The following is a 19,185-nucleotide window of genomic DNA, read 5'->3' on the forward strand; positions in this document are numbered from 1 at the left end:
TGGGGTAGAGCAGGTGGAGTTCAGGTGAAGAGGGAACAGAGCCCCGCCTGGCCGGGTGGCTCGGTTGGTTGGAGCCTTGTCTTGTACAGCAAAAGGTTACAGGTTCGGTCCCCTGTTGGGGAGGGTACGGGAGACGTTTTTCTCCGTTCTTCTCGCTCTAAAAGTCAACGAAAACATATCCTGGGTGAGGATTTTTTAAAAGAGGAACCAGAGAACCCTGAGAAGACAGCAATACCGGTGGATCACTGGGCCAGGAACGTAGGAGGAGAGGCAAGTTTGAGGCCGGGAAGATCCTGAGCAGGGGAATGGTGGGGCCTACTGTGGGCCTGCGCGGCGGGTTCCTAACCCCTGAGGTCCTAGCGGATGTCTGTCCACTAGACCGCTCCGATACTTCTCCGTGTCCGAGAAGACATGACTCCTCTAGAGAATCCCCTAGAGCGATCTATCCTGTCCGCTTTCCCGTCAGTGGCCATCTCAGCCTGACTTGTTATGCAGCACTGTTCTGGGAGAGATGGCACGGGGACTGGGCCTCGGGGCCAGAGGAAACGGCTCTGAATTTCCTCCTGCCTGTTGCATCCTGCTTACTGAACCGGCGGCTCCTCCCTCCGAGAACTGGGAGCATGGTGATTCCTGGACAGATTGTCTGTCTTTATAAGGAGAAAAGCTGGGCAGTGCGATTTCCTGTCTGTCCCCGCTCCAGTCCAGGATTCCGGTAGTGCTAGCCTAGACAGCGGTGGCCGCCACCTAGAACCCAGATGTCATAAGTATTCCCAAGTAAGTACGAGGGCGTCCTCCCAGCTGCCTCTGCCAAGCCAAGAGGCAGAACCACAGCGTTATTTCACCTTCTGCAGCATGTGGTCCAGGCGGCCTTCCATGCGGCGGCTTCGGAGCTGGGGCTGTTTACATGTTTCAGTAAATGAGTTGCCCTTACTGAAGTTGGCCGGGTAGGAGTTCAGAGTAAATGACATATGACCACAATTATACCACTCACCAGGAGCACCAGAGTTCAGGGGAAAAGAGGTTTGCTTGTGTAGTAATCCCTTGGCGGAGAAGGGAGGCACAGACCTGGAGTGTCCCGCGCTCGGGCGGGCGCCCGGCCTCACCCTGCGAGAGGCGGTGCCGCTAGTCCTGGCTTCGGGCGGAGTCGCGCCCGTCCCATGGACGCGTGTGTGCTTTGTACAAGGTCAGGGTGCGGGGAGAGGAGGCTGGAAAATAGTGCTTTTAGAAAAATACAGAGGTCAAAGAAATTTTCAAAGGTTCTGCCTTGTCTTCAAACGTAAAGAATCTGTCCGAGCATGAAGCACACCCCTGGTCTCTGCAAGGAGGAAGCAAAAAGGTCTTTCATACACAGAAGCTTTCCTACTTCATTTTAGGCTGCTCCCAGACTGCGTGTGTGTTTGTGGTACATTTACTGGTCTTTCCCATAGTGGGCAGTGTTCATTAGAAGAACATGTTGAGATATAGAGACCACAGAGTTAGCCTTTAGTCTCTCCCTCCTCTGGAGCATCCTGTGGTTCCTGCACCCTGCTTAGGTGGCAGTTTGTAGAACAATGCCACTTACTCCTTCCACCCCTTGTGAGTCATTTGACTTCCTCCATTCTTTAGACTGTCTCCAGGTGTTAACATCCTTTTAAAAATCATGAGTTATTTTCTTTATATTGTGCTTTTAAGGCTTTGTTTTTTCTAAAAAAAATGCGAACAAAAGAAACACATAATATAATAAAGAAGTAAATCCCCTAAGACCTCTCCCCCAAGGAAATGGCTATGAAATCTGGTGTGTATCCCATCAATCCTGCTCAAAAATGATCGGAGCCGCCTCTTCTTGGTCTTAGGGCCCAGGTGGGGCATGAGGGGTGGGGGTGGGGGTGGGGGTGGGGGGCACACCAGGGGCAGGCAGGCTCACTGGGGGCATGTGTCCCATCTATATGTCTTCAGGTCAGTGATAGATGGCCCCATCCCTGTCCTTACTGAACAGAATCAAACATTACCATGTAGACAAATCCATGTGTTTTTCGTAACAACATTTAATGGCCCTCTCTGTCTGCCTGGGCTACTAGAGCACATGTCACCGGAACAGTGGAGACAGGAAGTGGCCAAACTTGAGAAGGCTTGCAATTCCAGAACAAGTTGTTTAGATTTTAGGTAAGGATTTCAAAACAAAGGCAATTCTTCACTGTCTTAATAGAGTGTTTGGCTTTTAATTATGTAAGATGGCTTCAGAGACAAAATATTTTTAATTATATTTCTATTTCCGGGCCCTTAGTTTCATCTAATAGTTGTGAGATTTGTTGCTAATATGGGAGCTCTAGTGAACTTCACTGTGTACCTTTAGTTTTGCAGCTTTCCATCTCTTCCACTGTTTTTTAGACATTTATGTTTATCTGTCCAGTGAATATGGAATCTCTACCAAGAGCCAGGGATGTGCTTTGCAGCAAAGAATATATGAAATGGTGAACTCAAGGACAGGCGCCAGGATGCACTCATTTGTAAAAGCTGCCTATCCTGGCACAGTGGTTTTCCTTGCAGGTGTTCAGTGGATGTTTATTGAATGAAGCTCACATCCTGCCTCTTTCATACTGTTCATAGGAGCCCAGCTTTTAAGCAAAAGCCTCTATTTTTCAAAAAGGAAGCACCCATCCTTTGCCTTAGGTCATGATTCTTACTGTCATGTACCTATGACCTCTCTCACCAGTAAGGACAAGCTTTGTCCAAGTTGTTTCTGTAATTCCCAGAACTTTGCTTCTGAAATGTCAGATAACCAGCCATGTCCATAGAAATACAACACAAGCCATATATCTAATTTAAAAATTTTTAGTAGCTGTATTTTAAAATCTAAAAAGAAACAGGTATACCAATTTGAATAATTTATTTAACCTAATATGTCCATAATATCATTTCAACAATTAATTCAAAATGTTAATACTTTACATTCTTTTATTCATGTTGCCTTCAAAATCCCACGTGTATTTTACACGTAAGCAGCACTAGCCACATGTGGCTAACGGCTGCCTTACTGGACTGCATGGGTATGGAACCCAGGTTTTTGGGTACTCACCATGTAAGTAATTAAATTCAAATAGGACAGGAGTCATAAAAGCATCCACCTTATTGGCTGCATCAGTGGCAACGGAGATAAATTTAGATGAGAATTATTTGCTAAGTGACATGTAGTTTAGCTTACTGTTTCTTTTTAAACTATCCTTGTAAGCTATTAGATTGTTCATTAGGTGAAGTCCGTAATTCAAGAATTATCAAGTCTTTTTTGGGAATACTTTTGAGCTATTAGCAGTTCTTTGGGGTTATAATCAGCTCCCCCGACCCTCCTTTTCGCCGCCTCCTGGCTCCCTAGAGTCTAAATGACTGGGGTTGCCTGTCTTTTCCCTCCTCTCTCGGATGCCGCATCGTCTCCCACACTGACCCCACCCTGTGTTCCCCAGAACCTTGAAACATTTCCAGTTTATCTTAACTTCGTGTGGAAGGTCCCTACTAGTGGGAGTGGACTCTGTTCACTCGCAGGCTGACGGCGCATCGTCGGAGGCGCGTCTGGGTGCAGGAGCAGGGACGGACTTAGTTACAAATGTAAAGTGAGATTCCTTAGTTCACATTCCCCAAACTCATAGGAGACAATGTGATTGATACAGATAAGCAAATATCTCCTAAATAACGGGTTAGTTGCCCCCAAAGCCCCAAAACGACAAGGTAGGTAGGTAGCCGAGCAAGAAAGCATGGGCCCCTAGACCTTGGGCTCCTGGGGAGACGACAATGCGATAGGAACATGTGGAGCATGTTTTTAAATGTTTTGGACAGGAATTCGAGTGTGATAAACACGGTGGTCAGCAGAAGAATCGCTGGTATGTACACTGAGGAGGAGATTCTGCAGAGCGAGCCAGGAGACATCCAGACAAAGGAGAGCCCAGGGCTCCCTGTGCGTTGTCCTCTCCGTGTGCCCCATCTTTCCTGTAAAAAAGTTGAACACGGGCATGGGCAAGATCATAAGCAATAATAAGGAAGTTGGGATGGTAGCTCCAGACATCGGAAGGAAATTACACCGAAAGCGTCTTTGTTGAGACTGTGGGATTGACCTCTGTAACCTTAGCATCGCGTTCAGCGCCTGGCACGGGGCGGGTATGGGCCCAGTAGATGACTGGCTGAGGACAGTGACTGGTGGGCACGCGGACTGAGCCCTGAGTGATGGGTTAAGTAAAGGAGAAAGATGCTGCATCTTGGCTGGATAGTCGGGTGGGGAGCACCCAAAGGTCCCCAGGAGCAAGAGGAAGTGAGCAGGAAGAAACAGGCTTTATAATGGGAGGAGCTCTTGAGAAAAGCACACGTGGGGGAGAGTGGGAAGGGTTGGAAACAAAGAGCAGTTTGCTGCCTATAGGGGTGCTTCCCGGCTCTGAGGGAAAACAGTCCTCCAGGGACCCATCAGAGAAACTGCATGTTCAGAGCTGCTGATCTGTATGCCCAGGAGGTTACGATTCTAATGTTGTCCTGGCTGATGGGCCATTTTGTGCACATAAAGTATATTTGCAATGCCACCCCTTATCTTGAAGTTTGGGGTCAGCTTAGTGTTAATTTTTTTTTAATGTTTTTATTGATTTCAGAGAGGGGAGAGAGGGAGGGAGGGAGGGAGGGAGGGAGGAACATCAATGATGAGAGAGTCATTGATCAGCTGCCTCCTGCACGCCCCCGACTGGGGATCGAGCCCACAACCCCGGCATGTGCCCTGACCGGGAATCAAACTGGTGACCCCTTGGTTCCTGGGTCGATCGATGCTCAACTGCTGAGCCACACCGGCCAGGCCTTTTGTGTTCATTTTTAAGTTAAAATTCTAACTCTAATAGCAAAGATTTTATATTATTCCAAATAGACAAGAAAAAAAATTTTCCATGTAAGTGTTTAAAACAAGTTTGCAAATATTTAGGTATCCACACATATCAACTAATGCAGCTGTGGATCATAAAAAGGGCCCAATCACATAAGTAAGCGGACCCAGAGCTCTGTCTATTGGGGTTTACTTTTAATATTCACCTGCCACTGATTCCATGAGTTGCCAAATGAGAAATATCCTTGTCCCCATGGTACCTTATGGTAACTTTCTTAAATATAAAATGACTTCAACTTACGACTTTCTTTAAAGCTGAACTGTTAGCAAGTTCTCTTCAGAATCAGCTTAACCCCTGGTGAGATCATTCAGTTACAGATCCTTATTAATGCTGGTTTAGTTTAGGAAATTGTTCTGGTCGTTGGATCTCTTCAACTGTAAACAAATACTTTTAACTTTATTGTGTAAAAATGATGATCTAATTATTTTTCAAGCATACTTGGGTTAACAAAATGCAGCAGAGGGGTGTGCCTTTTAGCTGCTGAACAGACAGACCACTTTCTACATTCCTTAGAAATAAGATAGGGTTCAGTATTTTAAATCATAGCAACAGTTGATAAGAAAAACAGCAAAAAGGTAATCATTTCCATATGGAAGGGAAAGGAAGGACCAGCGAAGCTGTGAACTGTCATTTTTCCAAATAAAAATAAATCACCACTGGTAGATTTGGCAGAAAGGGCAAATGTTCCTATTTGTTTCCCATTTTACATTTGTTAATGCATTGCATGTGATGTGCTTTATTGAAACACGCCACTCCCCACAAGCTCAGTTGCCAACTTTCAACTGTGGTTTGTTCTTCTGAGCGAAACCCACATCTGGATGTGCCAATTTCATCAAGTGTGGTATTTCCTTGGTGATAATTTTTTATCTTAGTGAAATTTTGGTGAAAGCTCTCACCCCTTTTACTGAAAAGCATATAACCATCTTTTTAAATACCTATAAGTAATTTTAAAGCACTAGTCGAATAAAATCAGTTTCTGCCCTGGCATTCCAAGATCTAAAAGAAAAACCGACCCAATTTTCTGATGCCCAAAACGTTTAAGAAAAGCAAACAGAGCAAACATTTACTCACTTACTTTTGTATTTAAGCATGATGTATATTTATTAACAAAATCCTAACATTTATTTTTAAATAGCTGCTTAAAGTGGAAAATCTTACCTGTTACAGAATGAAATAGTCAATAGACGTTCACCCTGTAACATTTAACAACAGCTCCCTCTTGTGGTTCAAAGCATTCACTTCAAAGATAAATACATTTAAATACAGAATTGCAATTTCTTAACTTAAAATTGTGCTGTGAAAGTTTAGCTCATATTTAATGAATCTTTCTTGGAATAGAGAGAGAAGAGTTAGCCATATAGGGGCAAAACAGAATATTCCCTCTTTTGGATAGTTCCAGAGTTCCAACATCTCAGCAAAGCGTTTCCAACGTTCTTCATAGAAGCACCAATTTTTTTGTCTTACAAGTGAAAATACCAAGTAGATGTTTTCATTGAAAACATGCTCTTCTCCATGTAAAAGGTTTTCCTCCTGTGGGAAAGTATGCAGAAGAAATCAGCATTTGATTTAGCTGCTTTTAAAAGATCAGAATTTGAAAACGTACAGTGAAAATAGTATTGAAAATATTTTAGTCCAAAGACGACGTAAGGTACTTTTTCCCTTGAGCCCTCTGTTCAAGATCAGAGGTTGCGGTAACTGGCAACGACCTGTTCTAACAACGTGAAACTGTCCAAAAAGTCCTCTTCTTCAATTCCAAATTTTGTGTACTGATGAATATAGGCTCTGGTAAAAGAAACAGGAAATGTAAAATTAAAAATCCCAGACAAATGAATACCTCTTAAAATCAAACATAGGCATTTCCTAGTTCATGAGTATTTGAACGTGGCAGAATCTCTTAAGTGTCTTATATTTGATTCAATGCTGGCTCCAAAGATTAGCAAACTTCCAAAGTTCACGCAGGCTCCCTGCCTTCTTAGTGTCCGAGAGACTGACAATTAGAGGTGCACAGGAAATGCAGCGGGTTCGGATTTGGTTGTCCACCCAGCACATACTCCACACCCTGCGAGAGATGACCGGGCTCAATAGAAACTCTAAAAAGTGCCTGAGATGTTTAATCTAAGGCTTAAAACTGTAGACATTAATCTTGTTCCAGGAACGGGGTGAAGCCTCCCAAGTATTTTTCGGACAACTTTTAGTTTGTAGTTCTGCCAGGTCCCCTTAATACCCCTACTCCCCAAAATGTTGAGCGGGGAGAAATGCTCAAAGGAGTTGGCTGCTACCATGTACTGAGAGTGGGAAGAGAAGGGTGCCCGGAAACGACAGAGGTCACGGTCCTGAGGAGTGGGGGTTATGGAATGATCACGCCCATGTACAAGAAAGGGGGGGGCTTGGGAATCCTAGCAAATCAGAGGGCTTGTCCAATCATTTGAGGAATTTTGCTTTGACAGTCAGTCATTGTGGCAGAGGTCAGGAGACCCAGTAACACATTTCTTAGTACGGACAAAGTAGACATTTCTTAGTATCAAGTGGAGTTGAACTTGCAATATTTCTTACTGAGCAAGAGCAGGATCTCTTCCATTCTTTCAAGGATCTGATTTTAGAAACTACCTTACTGTCCCTGTCTTATAATGAAATTTCTACTCTAATTTCATTTCATTTAGAAACTAATTTAGTCAACAACAACAATAATAGTAGTATCCAGCAATGCCTGAGCATTTACTAGTCGGGCACTGCACTTGGTGTTTGGACATGATTATCTCATTTAATCGTCCCCAAAGATCTTCTCAGTTTGGACCCATTGTGCAGGTAAGGAAACGAAGCCTGAAGTAACATGCCTAAAGTTTCACACCTACAAAGTGGTAGCCATGCTTACTCCATGCTATGCATTGAATGTTTGTGTTCCTCCACATTGATGGTATCAGGGAGGGAGGGTGGGGCCCTTAGGAATGGGATTAGGGCCCTTGAAAGTGCCTCTGTCCTGCCATTTGAGGACACAGAGAAAAGATACCCCCTGTGAACCAGAAAGTACATTTTCACCAGACATCCAATCTGCCAGCACCTTAACCTTGGACTTTCCAGCCTCCAGAACTGTGAGAAACAAATACTGATTCTTTATAGGCTACCCGGTCTATGCTATTTTTGTCAAAGCAGCCCAAACAGACTGAGACGCTCCAGATCCTGCCTTGTGTTTTAACATTTTATCATCTGCCTAAGGTTAGGGAGGTTTGTACATTTATCTTTTACTTACTTTGAAGCAAACATATTCCATGCTTTGCCCACAATCATATCAAGTGGTTTTACTAAGAACTGGCTGTTGCTGACCAATGCTGCAGACTTCTCATATTTGCCAAAGGCTCGCTGGGTTTTCCACACACTGAAAGCATTATCCGGGTCTAACCAGGAAGTGTAGAGAGCTGGATCTCTAAATCCCCCTAGAGAAAAACAACACAAGCCATTGTTCACACTGTAAATCATTAATTTTGAAAAATTAATAAAGGAATATTTCCTTATCCACTTCGCCAAAAATCTCCTTTTGTTTTGCCTTTTAAAACTAGCTTTATATTGAAAAAAAAGTTTAATTAAAAAAATAAAACTAGCTTTTGGATTTATACTCATCATAAAAAAAAAATGAATAACTCACACCATTCAGAAAAGTATTATGAAGAAAACGTTTAAGTCAACTGAACAGCTGAAATGCCACCAGCCAGACATGACTATGGACATTTTGCTGACCCTGTGTGTGTAATTTTATACATATGTTCTTCTATAGTCTGCATTTAAAAAAAAATCCTCGCCTGAGGATATGCTTATTGATTTTAGAGAGAAAAGATGGGAGAGTGAGAAACACTGACGTGAGAAAACATTGATAGGTTGCTTTCCATACGTGCCCCGACTGGTGATCGAGCTTGCAACCTATGTATGTGCCTTGACCGGTAATCGAACCCGCAACCTTTCAGTGTACGTGGGACGATGCTCCAACCAACCGAGCCACCCAGCCAGGGGGTAGAGTCTGCATTTTTCATTCACCAATCTGTTGTGAACCACCTTTCCATTTCAATAAATATCACTCATATTTAAAGGCTCTTTATATGACCAGACCATAATATGAACAGTTCCTACTGTTTGGACATTTAGGTTGTTGCTACCGTTTTGTTAGTGTGAAAGATTCTGCGATGAATGTCTCTGCAAGAACACCCAAGGACACCGCTATGTACCCGTGTCATTTGCTGTATCTATCCTTCTATTAATTCTCTTACTTGAAAACCTAAAATAAGACTATGAAGAAAGCATACCCCGTGATTGACTTGAAATGGTCTCTTTTTACCTGTTACCAGCTTTTTGTCTAAGGACTAGGTTGTGTTCTTTATATCACAGCGAGAAGCAGCCACCTGACTGCTGAAACCGCCAAGTGAGGACTTGCCACGGGAAACACAAAACCGGTCAGAGAGCTGCTCTTTCAACTTCCCCAAAATTCTGTACCAAAGTGCTTGGCACAGAGACCACTTGTCCCACAGACCTGTTCTCCCTTCTTTAGGAGCAGAGCACCCAAATTCTGACTGTGCTCAGGGTGACCTTGCCGGGAGGTGCGGCGTGTGATCCAGGCCCCATCTACGCCCTTCTCTGCTCCTTCCTATGTGATTTCACGGCTGAGGCTCTCCCGATGTCTTGGGCTGAAAGGGAGGAAGCCAGGAGGTAGAGCCGAGGAGCAGCCGGATTCAGGAGAAAGAATGGAACTTACATCTTGTTTAAACCACCTCGAGTTTGGGCCTCAGTTACACTGTGCTACAAAAACACAGTTACCATTTTCCTTTCTCTAAGAATAAGTTCAGGGACTATTTGAAAAAACCATGTGTACCACGAACATGTGCAAAAGTACATGGTAATTTTCACCGTCGCTTCTGCTCACCCAGGTCCGCGCCGTGCGCCTCTTTCCCGCGAAGGACCAGCAGGTTGGCAAGGGACGCGTTGAAGGGGAGCTCCCTGCGGACGGACGTTTTACCGAGCGGAGGGCGCCCCGATACAGGCGGCCGTACCTGCCAATCGATACCTCCCAAGAGAAAATAGGCAAGGGATTTTATAAAAGCTGAACAAGGAGAGAAGTGGGTTACGGAACGTGTATTTTACATACGTTTTTATTTGACAACTAAAAGTTGTTCTTTCTGCTAAAAGGGAGTGGTAGCCAGCCTCCCAGGTGAACCCCAGTGATCTCTGCCTCCTGGAATTCAGGCCCTTGTGTGGTCCCCTCCTACAGGGGACAGGGCTGACCTTAATGACCAAAAGGATGGTGCAGAAACGACGGTGTGTGACTTCCACAGCTAGGTCGTGAGAGACATTGTTACTTCTGCCTGGCTCCCTCTTGGTTGCTAGGACATGTGGAAACATATATACTGCTGATGGCAACTTTAATGGGGTCAATCTTTATATAGAGCAGTCTGATAACATATGAAGAGTTTTAAACCAGTATTCTTTAACCTTGTTAGTGATATATATATATATATAGTCATATATTTATATACATAAACATTTATATGTTCAAAGCTCTATTATAGAATTGCGCACCTGAAACTTACATAATTTTATTAACCAATGTCACCCAATAAATTCATTTTTTTAAAAAAAGCTCTATCTATAACTGTGAAAAAAAAAGTTAACACCCTAAAGTCCCTCATAGGAAAATGACTAAGCAAATTGTGGTTTCTTGACCTAAGCTCAACGCAGCACACCTTACACTACCCTTAGGAACACCCTGTTCCCTCAGATGTTAACAGGTTTTGCTAGAAAAACAGGTATGTACTGTGGCCAAAAAATTCAGGAAGCATTACTTTAAGATGTGAACTCTCTACTTATCTCCAAACCTCAGGCACTATAATCTAAAATCCATAAGGTATTACAATGAAATGTAAGTTATTGTGATTTGTGGTAAAATAATACTACGCTACAAAACTAATAGTAGTAATTTCCAGTTAAACATGACAGACCGAACAGACCAGTTTACTGCCTCTCTCCCCCCAGATCTCACTAACAAGATAGTACACGGACTATTTAAAAGGCATGAGCAAGAGAAAAAGAGAATGGCGGAGGAGAGAATGGCAGCAAAATTTTGGAAGCTGGAAAGCAAATAAACCAGTGGCTGCTAATTTAGCAACCAGGAAAAGCTGAAGCTCCTGCCCACAGTGGAGGTCCTGGAAGCAGGCCGGGCACTTCTAAAAGGGGAAGAAGCAGGGGGATTAGTTAAAAATCCAAATGAGAAGCAGTGAGAGCTGCAGACGGGCCCACTCCCTGCAGCAGGGGGAGTGCTCCCCTCCATCCCGGAGGTGTGTGCTCAGGAAAGGCTAAGCCACTGAGGCTCAGCCTCAGGGACACTCCGTGCTGGGCCACTGTTTCAGGCTCTGAAGATAAAGCAGTAAACAAGACAGATTAAAAACAAAAAAACAAAAGTTACGTTCTGCCGAGATAAACCAAAGGTCCACACTAAGGAATTCCAGAATGTTAAAGACAGAGAAAATCCTAAAAGATTCAAGAGAGGGGGTGTAAGAAGGTTCCATCCTCAATTTTCACACTAGGAAGGCAATATATTTTGATAATATCTAAACCTTGAAAATAAATAACAGTATAAGCAAGATATTTAGGGATATGGAGGCAAATTCCGGAAGCCGCAGCTAAAAACATTGAAAGTAGGGCATCAGCTGGGCAGCGGGGAAGTGCAAGGCAGGGGACTGCTCTTTTTCTCATTATAAATTCATGCAGGACAATTACTTGGCTTTAAAAAAACCCCTGAGATATAATATACATACAATGCAATGTATGTGAACATAAAATCTGTAAGTATTTCATGTTTATAATACAAACCTGTAAAAATTAAAATGGACATAAGTATACACTTAGCTGAGTTTTGGCTACCTGTTTTATAAAAATGCTGTCCATATGTTACTTTGGTAAAAATAACATGTAAGTAAAAATAAATGTCACACTTATCTGACATTTTGGGGGGGGGGAATGACACTGTGCGGTGATTAAGAAGCCCTCCTGGGATGTCCTGGTGAGTTCTTTGCAGGCGCCTCCCTGGCCAGAAGAAGGGACCATTATTTCAATGGGCCCCGGCCAGTTTATATTGAGAACTCCAGCACAGGCATGCTTCCCGGCTGTGGGCTATGTATTTTTAAAATACCCTTTACCTTCTTCCATTTTCGCATTAGAAATGAGCATCTGTCTCAAATGCTTGAGGAGGCCAGCCCAAGTAAACGTGCTGTATGCCAGGGAATGCTCAGACATCTGAGGAATGTTACGAATGCCCAGCATCTTGAATTCAGGATGGGGCACTAAATTCTCCATTAAGTCGCCTGTAAAGAAAAAAGAAAAAAAAAACCTTAACTAAATTTTTAATTCCGCATTGCTCCCGTTGGCCTATACACAACCATGATTTGATGGTCTTTGGGTCTTTTCTCCTCCAAAGCCAGATTGCTCAAATTTTAAAATGTAAATAAAATCTCAGAGACGGTCTATTAAAGACTATGTGTTTGCTTCATTTTGGCACCAACTTTAGCATGAGTGAGAAACAAAACTTTGCCGAAAAGAGTTTAGAAGCCAAGTAACTGGACGCATGGATGAAATATTTAGCTAAATCCCGGGAACACAAAGCAAGCACGAGAATTAATATGCTTTCACTGTCATTCTGTATCCACTCAATATTCCTTTAGAAATGTTCCTGGCTCACTGATTTATTTTATCTAGTTAAATGATAATCAGAACTGTGAGAAACAAACTGATGTTGTTCGCAGGCCACACAGCCTACGGGCTACAGCAGCCCGAGTGGACTGAGAGAGAGAACAGAAGCTTATGCCAGCTAAAGGCCTCCGTGGAAGAGCTTTAAGGAAAACTTACCCCTTGAACTGGACCCTGAAGGATGGGTAAGGTGTCAGCAGAGGTGAGGGGCAGAGGGGCAGAGAGCAAAGGGACCGGGGCAAGAAAGTGCCAGACTGAAGGAAAACGGTGGAGGCAGATGAAAAGCAGGTGGGGATCCGAAAAGAGGCAGAAGTAGGCGATGAAGCCAGAAGGTGAGTGGTCAGGGCACAAGGCGGAGGTCAGGCTAAGGAACTGTCACGGCGGCAGGTAGCTGGGCCGCGGGGTGAGAGGAGAGAGCAGGGGTTAGGCCTGTGCGCGGGAGGCTCCCGCGGGGTGTGTGTGCGAGACGCGCTGCAGGCGAGGCGGGCAGCTGGGAGGAGGCGGCTTCAGGACCGCCCGAGACAGGAATGGCCCGAGAGAGGCGAGCTGCTGTTGTTAGGCCAAGAAATAACAGGAGACTAGGAAGACGTTAGTCTGCTTTGTGCATCAGCTGAGAGAGACTGACACTATGAGCCGGTGTCAGAGAGGCAGGGGAGTGGGGGGAAACCCAGACAGATGGCAGGGACGGTCCCTACAGGTCTGGCGCACCGCTCAGGTAGGAGGACCGAGGGACAGACCAGGAGGTAGGGCTGAGGAAGGGGTGGCAGGAGGGGGCAGACGGGGGAAAATATGAAGAATACATTCAGAACATGCTAAATTTAAAGCAGCAGAAGGTAACTAAGAAAACTGGGGCAGGGAAAGAGAAAACTCTTTGGGAAAGGGGGTGCGGTGTAGAGTATGGAGCCATTGGGACCTAGAGTATTGAATTGGTGAGGCACTGTGTGCCAAATGAGCTGAAAAGAGAATGGTGGGTTTCTTTATTTTCTATTATTATTTTTTTCCCCAGTTCTTTTGAATCAGCATTTTTTCTTTATTGTTGAAAGTATTACAGATGCCCCCCCCGCCCCTCCACTGAACCGAATGGTGGGTTTCTTTATGGACTGATGAAAATGACGGTTGTACAACTTCGTGGATATGCTAAAAGACACTGACTTGCACACTTTAAATGGGTGAATTGTACGGTATGTGAAATATACCTCAAAGTTTTTGAAAAAGGCGAGAGACAGAGAGAGAGAAGTATAGAGAATCCTGAAGAACACAGTCAGTGGGTATCCACCCCTCTTTTGAGACATTTAGTAACTTCCCCAATCATTTCCGTAAGACAGTTCAGAGAGCTAAGTGGCTCCTTGTGAAGGCTTCTGAGATGAGGGAGACCGAGTGTACCTGCAGGCAGAGGAGAGGGTCCAAGGAAGAGTAACTTCGAGGCTTTCAGAACTTAAGACGTTCCTACCAGTCACACACAGGAGGACAGATACCTAGCGGGTTTCTTCTGTAGTGGGGTGGGCCTTCCTCGGAGTACGTGGGCTGGAACACACTTCCCAGCTGATGGGCGACGACTTGGTTCATATCCCTAAAGGAGATCTGCTTGATATTCATCAGTTTTGCACAGATCTTATGAACAGCATCGTTCTCATGAACAAGGAGGGCGTCCGAAGATCGGTACAAGTGAGAAAGAGTCAAAATGGAGTTGTAATTCTGAACAATAACCTGGAGAGAGAAAGGTCAGAAATAGGAAAGGCGGGAGAGAAGAGTGGTTAAGAGGGTGGGTTCCCAGGGCTTCCTGCCTGGGATCAAATCCTGGCTCTGTTGCTTTCTGGCTATATGGTCTTGGACAAGTTATTTTTTATTTTATTTATTTGTAATCCTCACCCGAGGATATTTTTTTCCATTGCTTTTCAGAGAGAGTGGAAGGGGGAGAGAGAGAGAGAAACATTGATGTGAGAGAGACACACTGATTGGTTGCCTCCCCCATGCGCCCTGCAACTGAGGTCCGTGCCCTTGGCCGGAATTAAACCTGGGACTCTTCAGTCCGTGGACCGACACTCTAACCACTGAGCCAAACCGGCTAGGCCTTGGGCAAGTTATTTAACCTCTCTATGCCTCAGTTTCCCCCCTTGTAAAATGGGAATAATAATTATACCAGCCTCCTGGAATTTTGAAGGTTGATGATAGGATGCACGTAAATCACTAGAAGAGTGCCCTGTATATACTAAGGGTTCAATAAGCTGTATTATTATCACACTTTCTTCCTACATCCTTGCTTACAGTGACTTATCTCACCTCCATGTTATGATTTCTCAAGGTCCCTGCTTTATATACTGTAGCCAGAGGGACTAACCCAGGAATGGGTTCCTGAGAGAAAATGCGCAATTGTCTTCTTTGGAATTTTTAGAAACAAGGACACCTCATTTGTTTGGAGAAGTTTAAGCAAAGTTAAATGAATTGTTCATGCAAGTACCATATTGTATAGTCATTCCTGATGCAGTAACTCAGCATTTCCAAAGAAAGGGTCAGATCAATATTTTGCCTACATGTATTTCACCACCAAAGAATGCCAATATAAACATTTTGATTAATGTGTTCATACCTCACCAGTTCCATAAGGCCATATAATGTGATTCATTTTCAAAGAGCTGCAATACCGATCTTGTAAATTCTGTGTAACGAAGGCTCCTAGCCCAGACCCTGTGCCTCCAGCCATACTCATTACGATGAAAAAACCACCCAGAGAGTCACATTTCTCTACTTCCTTCTGGATTAGGTTCATTATAGATTCTTCATGCCTGGGTCCATGAACAGAGTAACTGTGCAACGCAAAAGGAACAAACACAAACACGCACCTCACAATTTAACCAGAGACATGCAATGTAGATAGAAAGATAGAGGGTAGAGAATGCTTTTAAAACCTATGAAAGTGCACTAACTCTCATGAAAGGCACAAAATTTAAAATACACAAGTTAAAGATATTTAACAGGTAGAGTAGGACTGCTAGGAGAGTGAATCGACTAGGTACAGAAAATTCTCCGTTAAAAGCTACTTCTTTAGCTGGAGACTCCAATCACCAGGTAGTTCTGTAAGTTTATGGTATAACATAGTATTCAATACTCATAACAATACTCCTAAAGCAGTGGTTCTCACACTTTTCTGCACATTACAATCACCTAGGGAAGCTGTGAAAAATCCCAACATCTGGGCTTCACCCCATATCAAATAAATCAGAATTTCTGAATTGAGCCCTGAGCCCTGGAATACTATTGCCTCGTTGTATTCCCCATTAGCTGGCATACCTGCGAGACAAAGATATTATACTGATAAGTTAGTCGGCAGAAAGACAGAGGAGAAGTGGAGAACCCTGGGCCAGAAGCACAGACACACATGAGATAGAATGACAGTTTCTTCTGGGTGACGTTACACCCTAAATTTTAAAATAGCAATTTCAAGATTATGTGCTCGGTATATCAACTGTGCAGTTGTAACTACACTATCTACAAATCTACTATGTAGCTGTATTTAAACTGAAAAATCATGATGAGTTATTCTTACCCATATGCCCAGTTGTTTCCTGAACCTTGTTTTTGACAGAAGCCTGAACGCTGGCCGTATTTCCATCGGCCAGACTGGGCAGCCTTTGATAGTGTTTGATTGATAACTTTAGGTTCCATGTCAACAAGTACAGCCCGGGCAACTGGAACTAAAGAGGGGAAAAAAATAAAAGAATAATATTTCATATATCTTATTTGGGTTAACACAGAGTATAAACTTCTAAGTCCCTTCACCCCAAATCCAAAATTTGAAGATAGAAAGATTTGTCATACTGCTTAGAAATCAAGGTGTGCAGCAGCAGGTATATGCAGGTGGTTCATAATGCCCAGCATTCTGCTGAGGATGAATCAGTGTGAGCTAAAATGATCACTGGGTGAGGTCTCCAAACATCCCTTGAGTGCTTACAGTGTGCCATGTACTGTGCTGGGAACACAGAGATGAAGACATCAATCCAGCCCTAGAAGGACTAGCTGGAGAGGTGAAACACTTCGTCACTGTATCATGTGATGACCCACGACAAATCCACACTAACAGAGTAGTACATTCAGAGGAGCAAAATACCGTGAGCACAGCAAGCAGTTTAGGGTTGTTGAAGCAGACAATGGAGAAGGAGGGGGTGGAAGTGATGGATGGAGATGGAAAGCAGGCGGGGCTCAGATCTTGGATGTCCTTGTATACAATGTTAAAAAGCTTGAAATGTATCTTTTAGGCAATGTGAAAGGAATGAAAATATTCAAGCAGGGGAGGAACAATCAGATGTCTTTTTTAATATAGCAGTGTGGACGACAGATGTGATAGACACAAGAGCCTAGAGAGGGAAATTCAGAAAGAGTGTCTTGAAACAGTCCAGGTGAGAGGACAAGAGTCAGAACTACAGCAACGATAGTGAAGCTGGAAAGGGCAGAAGAGTTTCAAGAGATATGTAGGAGGTAAGTTAAGCAGATCTTGATGTTTGATGGCATGTGGGCAGGAAGAGCCCAAGTTTTAAAGGAAAGATCATGAACACTCCTGGGTATTGAGATGCTGAGTTTGAGGTACACATGGGAAATGCAAGTGGAGATGTTCACTAATCGGTCTGCAGCCTGGGAGCAAGGCTAGGCTAGAGATGTGAGAGTCAACTCGTGTAAAAAATGTAGCAAATTACAAGAGAAACTGAAATTGCACAGAGAGAACTATACAACAGAGGACAGAGGAGAACCTGAGATACAACCACTGGAGAAGAAAAGTTCAGACTCTAAGGAGGAGTTTCAAAGAGGGAGTTTTACAGTTACTGTTATCAAATGCAGTAGAGAAGGTAAGTGAATTAAGAAAAGACAACAGTCACTGGATTTGGTGATTAAGGTATCACTGGGAACTCTTCTTAGAGCAGCATCTGTGGTGTAGGGCAGAAGCAAGATCATAGCTGGTTAAAGAGGGTTATCCTTTGAGACTCTTAGATGGGAGAAGGCAAAGAGATAATAAAGAAGAAAAAAGCTATCGTCAAGAGAAGTTTTGTTGGTTTGTTTGTTTGTTTTTAGGTTGGCAAGATCTGAGCACGTTCGTGTGCGGAGGGACAAGATGCCACCATAAAGGCAAAGGTTGTTAACACAGAAACAAAAGATCAAGAGCTAAATCACTCCCTCGAAAGATGGGAAGGGATGGGGTTCAGACATGGGCTACACATACCTCCAATTTCCTCCTCCCTGAAGAACCTTTCTTTGCAAGATGCTTGATATGCCTCATTCTCTCTTTTAGAGCAGAGCTGCTGGGGACCGTATGAATCACTAAATAAAGCATCAAACACTTCAAAGCCAATCTGATTGCCGCACTGACCAAGCTGCACCGTTACTATTGACATGCTGAGACGCGAACGGTTTCCTTAAAAAAGTGAGCAACCTGTAACAGAAAAATATAGGCTTTGAGAACCACTGCATTGCCAATACATAAAGAACAAATAAAATGCCACCTGTTCACATACAGCAATAAAAATACATACTTTTAAAATGCCATGTACATATATGGTGTTATAGATGAAACAGCCGTGTCATCGAAGGAGCCAATCGTTTAAGGAACTTGTTCTTTTTCTCTTCGTGGTTTTTTCGGATTTCGGATTCACTGTACCCAAATCCACTCATACACAGCTCACCGGTTTCCAGAATCCGATTTGTATTCGCTATTTCCCTATGCATGCATTTAAAACAGAACGAAATGAATGCTGGTTGAAGGAATGAACAGTATACACTTCCCACCACAGGGACACATAAAATGCAGAAGTTAGCTCAACAATCGTGCACTTAGTTAACATTAATTTTCTCTTCTAAATACCGGCTGACTCTCTCCACCAATCACCTTTCTGGCGCGGTAACTACAGTAACATTGATAAGAAATACTTTGTATTTAGCTCAGATAGGACAGCAAGGAAGACCAAGCTTGGAAAAATTGGACCAGATGAAATGCTACAGCACACTATTTTTTAACAATGAAAAAGAGACATTGTTTGGGGGGGTAAATACCACACCGGGTCTATGCAGCGCTGCGAAGAGCAGCGGGTTGTGAGCCACACTCTGTACTTACAATGTTCAAACTACCCTGCAAACTGGGTATCATTCCTCTCATTTTATAGATAAGGAAACTGAGGCTCTGAAAGGTTATGTGACTTTTGCAAGGCCACTTACCTAGTAAATAGCAAAGCCAAGCCTCTCCGTTCCCCCACGAACCCCAGGGGTTCCCCATTAACCCCACTCTCAGCCCCAGGACCAGCCGTTTCCGTCCCGCTCCAACTGCAGAGAGCCATTACGCGCATGCTCACTTTCAACACCCAAAAGGCTAGGGGGAGCGAATGCGCATGTTCCACAAACGACGAGGTTTGTAGTATGTGGATTTTTTTCCCCTTTTCTATTCATAAAGGTTAATTACGCATGTTCAATTTCAATTTATGAACTTCAGACACGGTACGCATGCTCACTGTCCGTCAAACGCGTTAGCTGACGACGCGCCTGATCTAGTTTCCACCAGCGGCTTCGGCAGCGGTTCTGCGCATGTTTCTGCCAGTAC

General features: G+C 43.8%; 1 protein-coding gene across 3 annotated transcripts; it reads right to left on the minus strand.

Moving 5' to 3' along the window:
* Window positions 1-5,950: 5,950 nt before the first annotated feature.
* TUBD1 (tubulin delta 1) lies at window positions 5,951-19,167 on the minus strand. 3 transcript variants are annotated; one of them, XM_081161530.1, is made up of 11 exons: window positions 18,807-19,167; window positions 18,128-18,312; window positions 17,818-18,027; window positions 16,153-16,300; window positions 15,196-15,412; window positions 14,084-14,315; window positions 12,062-12,226; window positions 9,793-9,933; window positions 8,134-8,317; window positions 6,593-6,668; window positions 5,951-6,416 (listed from the first exon to the last, which is right to left on the minus strand). In XM_081161530.1, the coding sequence occupies exons 3-11, from the start codon at window positions 17,987-17,989 to the stop codon at window positions 6,165-6,167; spliced, it is 1,587 nt and encodes a 528-aa protein (XP_081017656.1). In that variant the 5' UTR covers window positions 17,990-18,027; window positions 18,128-18,312; window positions 18,807-19,167; the 3' UTR covers window positions 5,951-6,164. The 3 variants fall into 3 exon arrangements, with proteins under 3 accessions (XP_081017656.1, XP_081017657.1, XP_081017658.1); XM_081161531.1 differs by having other exon boundaries at window positions 6,329-6,668; XM_081161532.1 differs by lacking the exons at window positions 5,951-6,416; window positions 6,593-6,668; window positions 8,134-8,317; window positions 9,793-9,933 and adding an exon at window positions 9,941-11,948.
* Between the last annotated feature and the right edge of the window lie 18 nt (window positions 19,168-19,185).

The sequence above is a fragment of the Miniopterus schreibersii genome (assembly GCF_964146895.1).
Source record: "Miniopterus schreibersii genome assembly, chromosome: 16".
NCBI classification, from domain to species: domain Eukaryota; kingdom Metazoa; phylum Chordata; class Mammalia; order Chiroptera; family Miniopteridae; genus Miniopterus; species Miniopterus schreibersii.

Coding starts and splice junctions, on each gene's coding strand:
- TUBD1 (XM_081161530.1), bottom strand. CDS start 17,989: ATGTCAATAGTAACGGTGCAGCTTGGTCAGTGCGGCAATCAGATTGGC. Junction 15,413..16,152: donor GGAAACAACTGGGCATATGG/GTAAGAATAACT, acceptor TGCGTTGCACAG/TTACTCTGTTCATGGACCCA. Junction 6,417..6,592: donor GTTTCACGTTGTTAGAACAG/GTCGTTGCCAGT, acceptor ACTTTCCCACAG/GAGGAAAACCTTTTACATGG.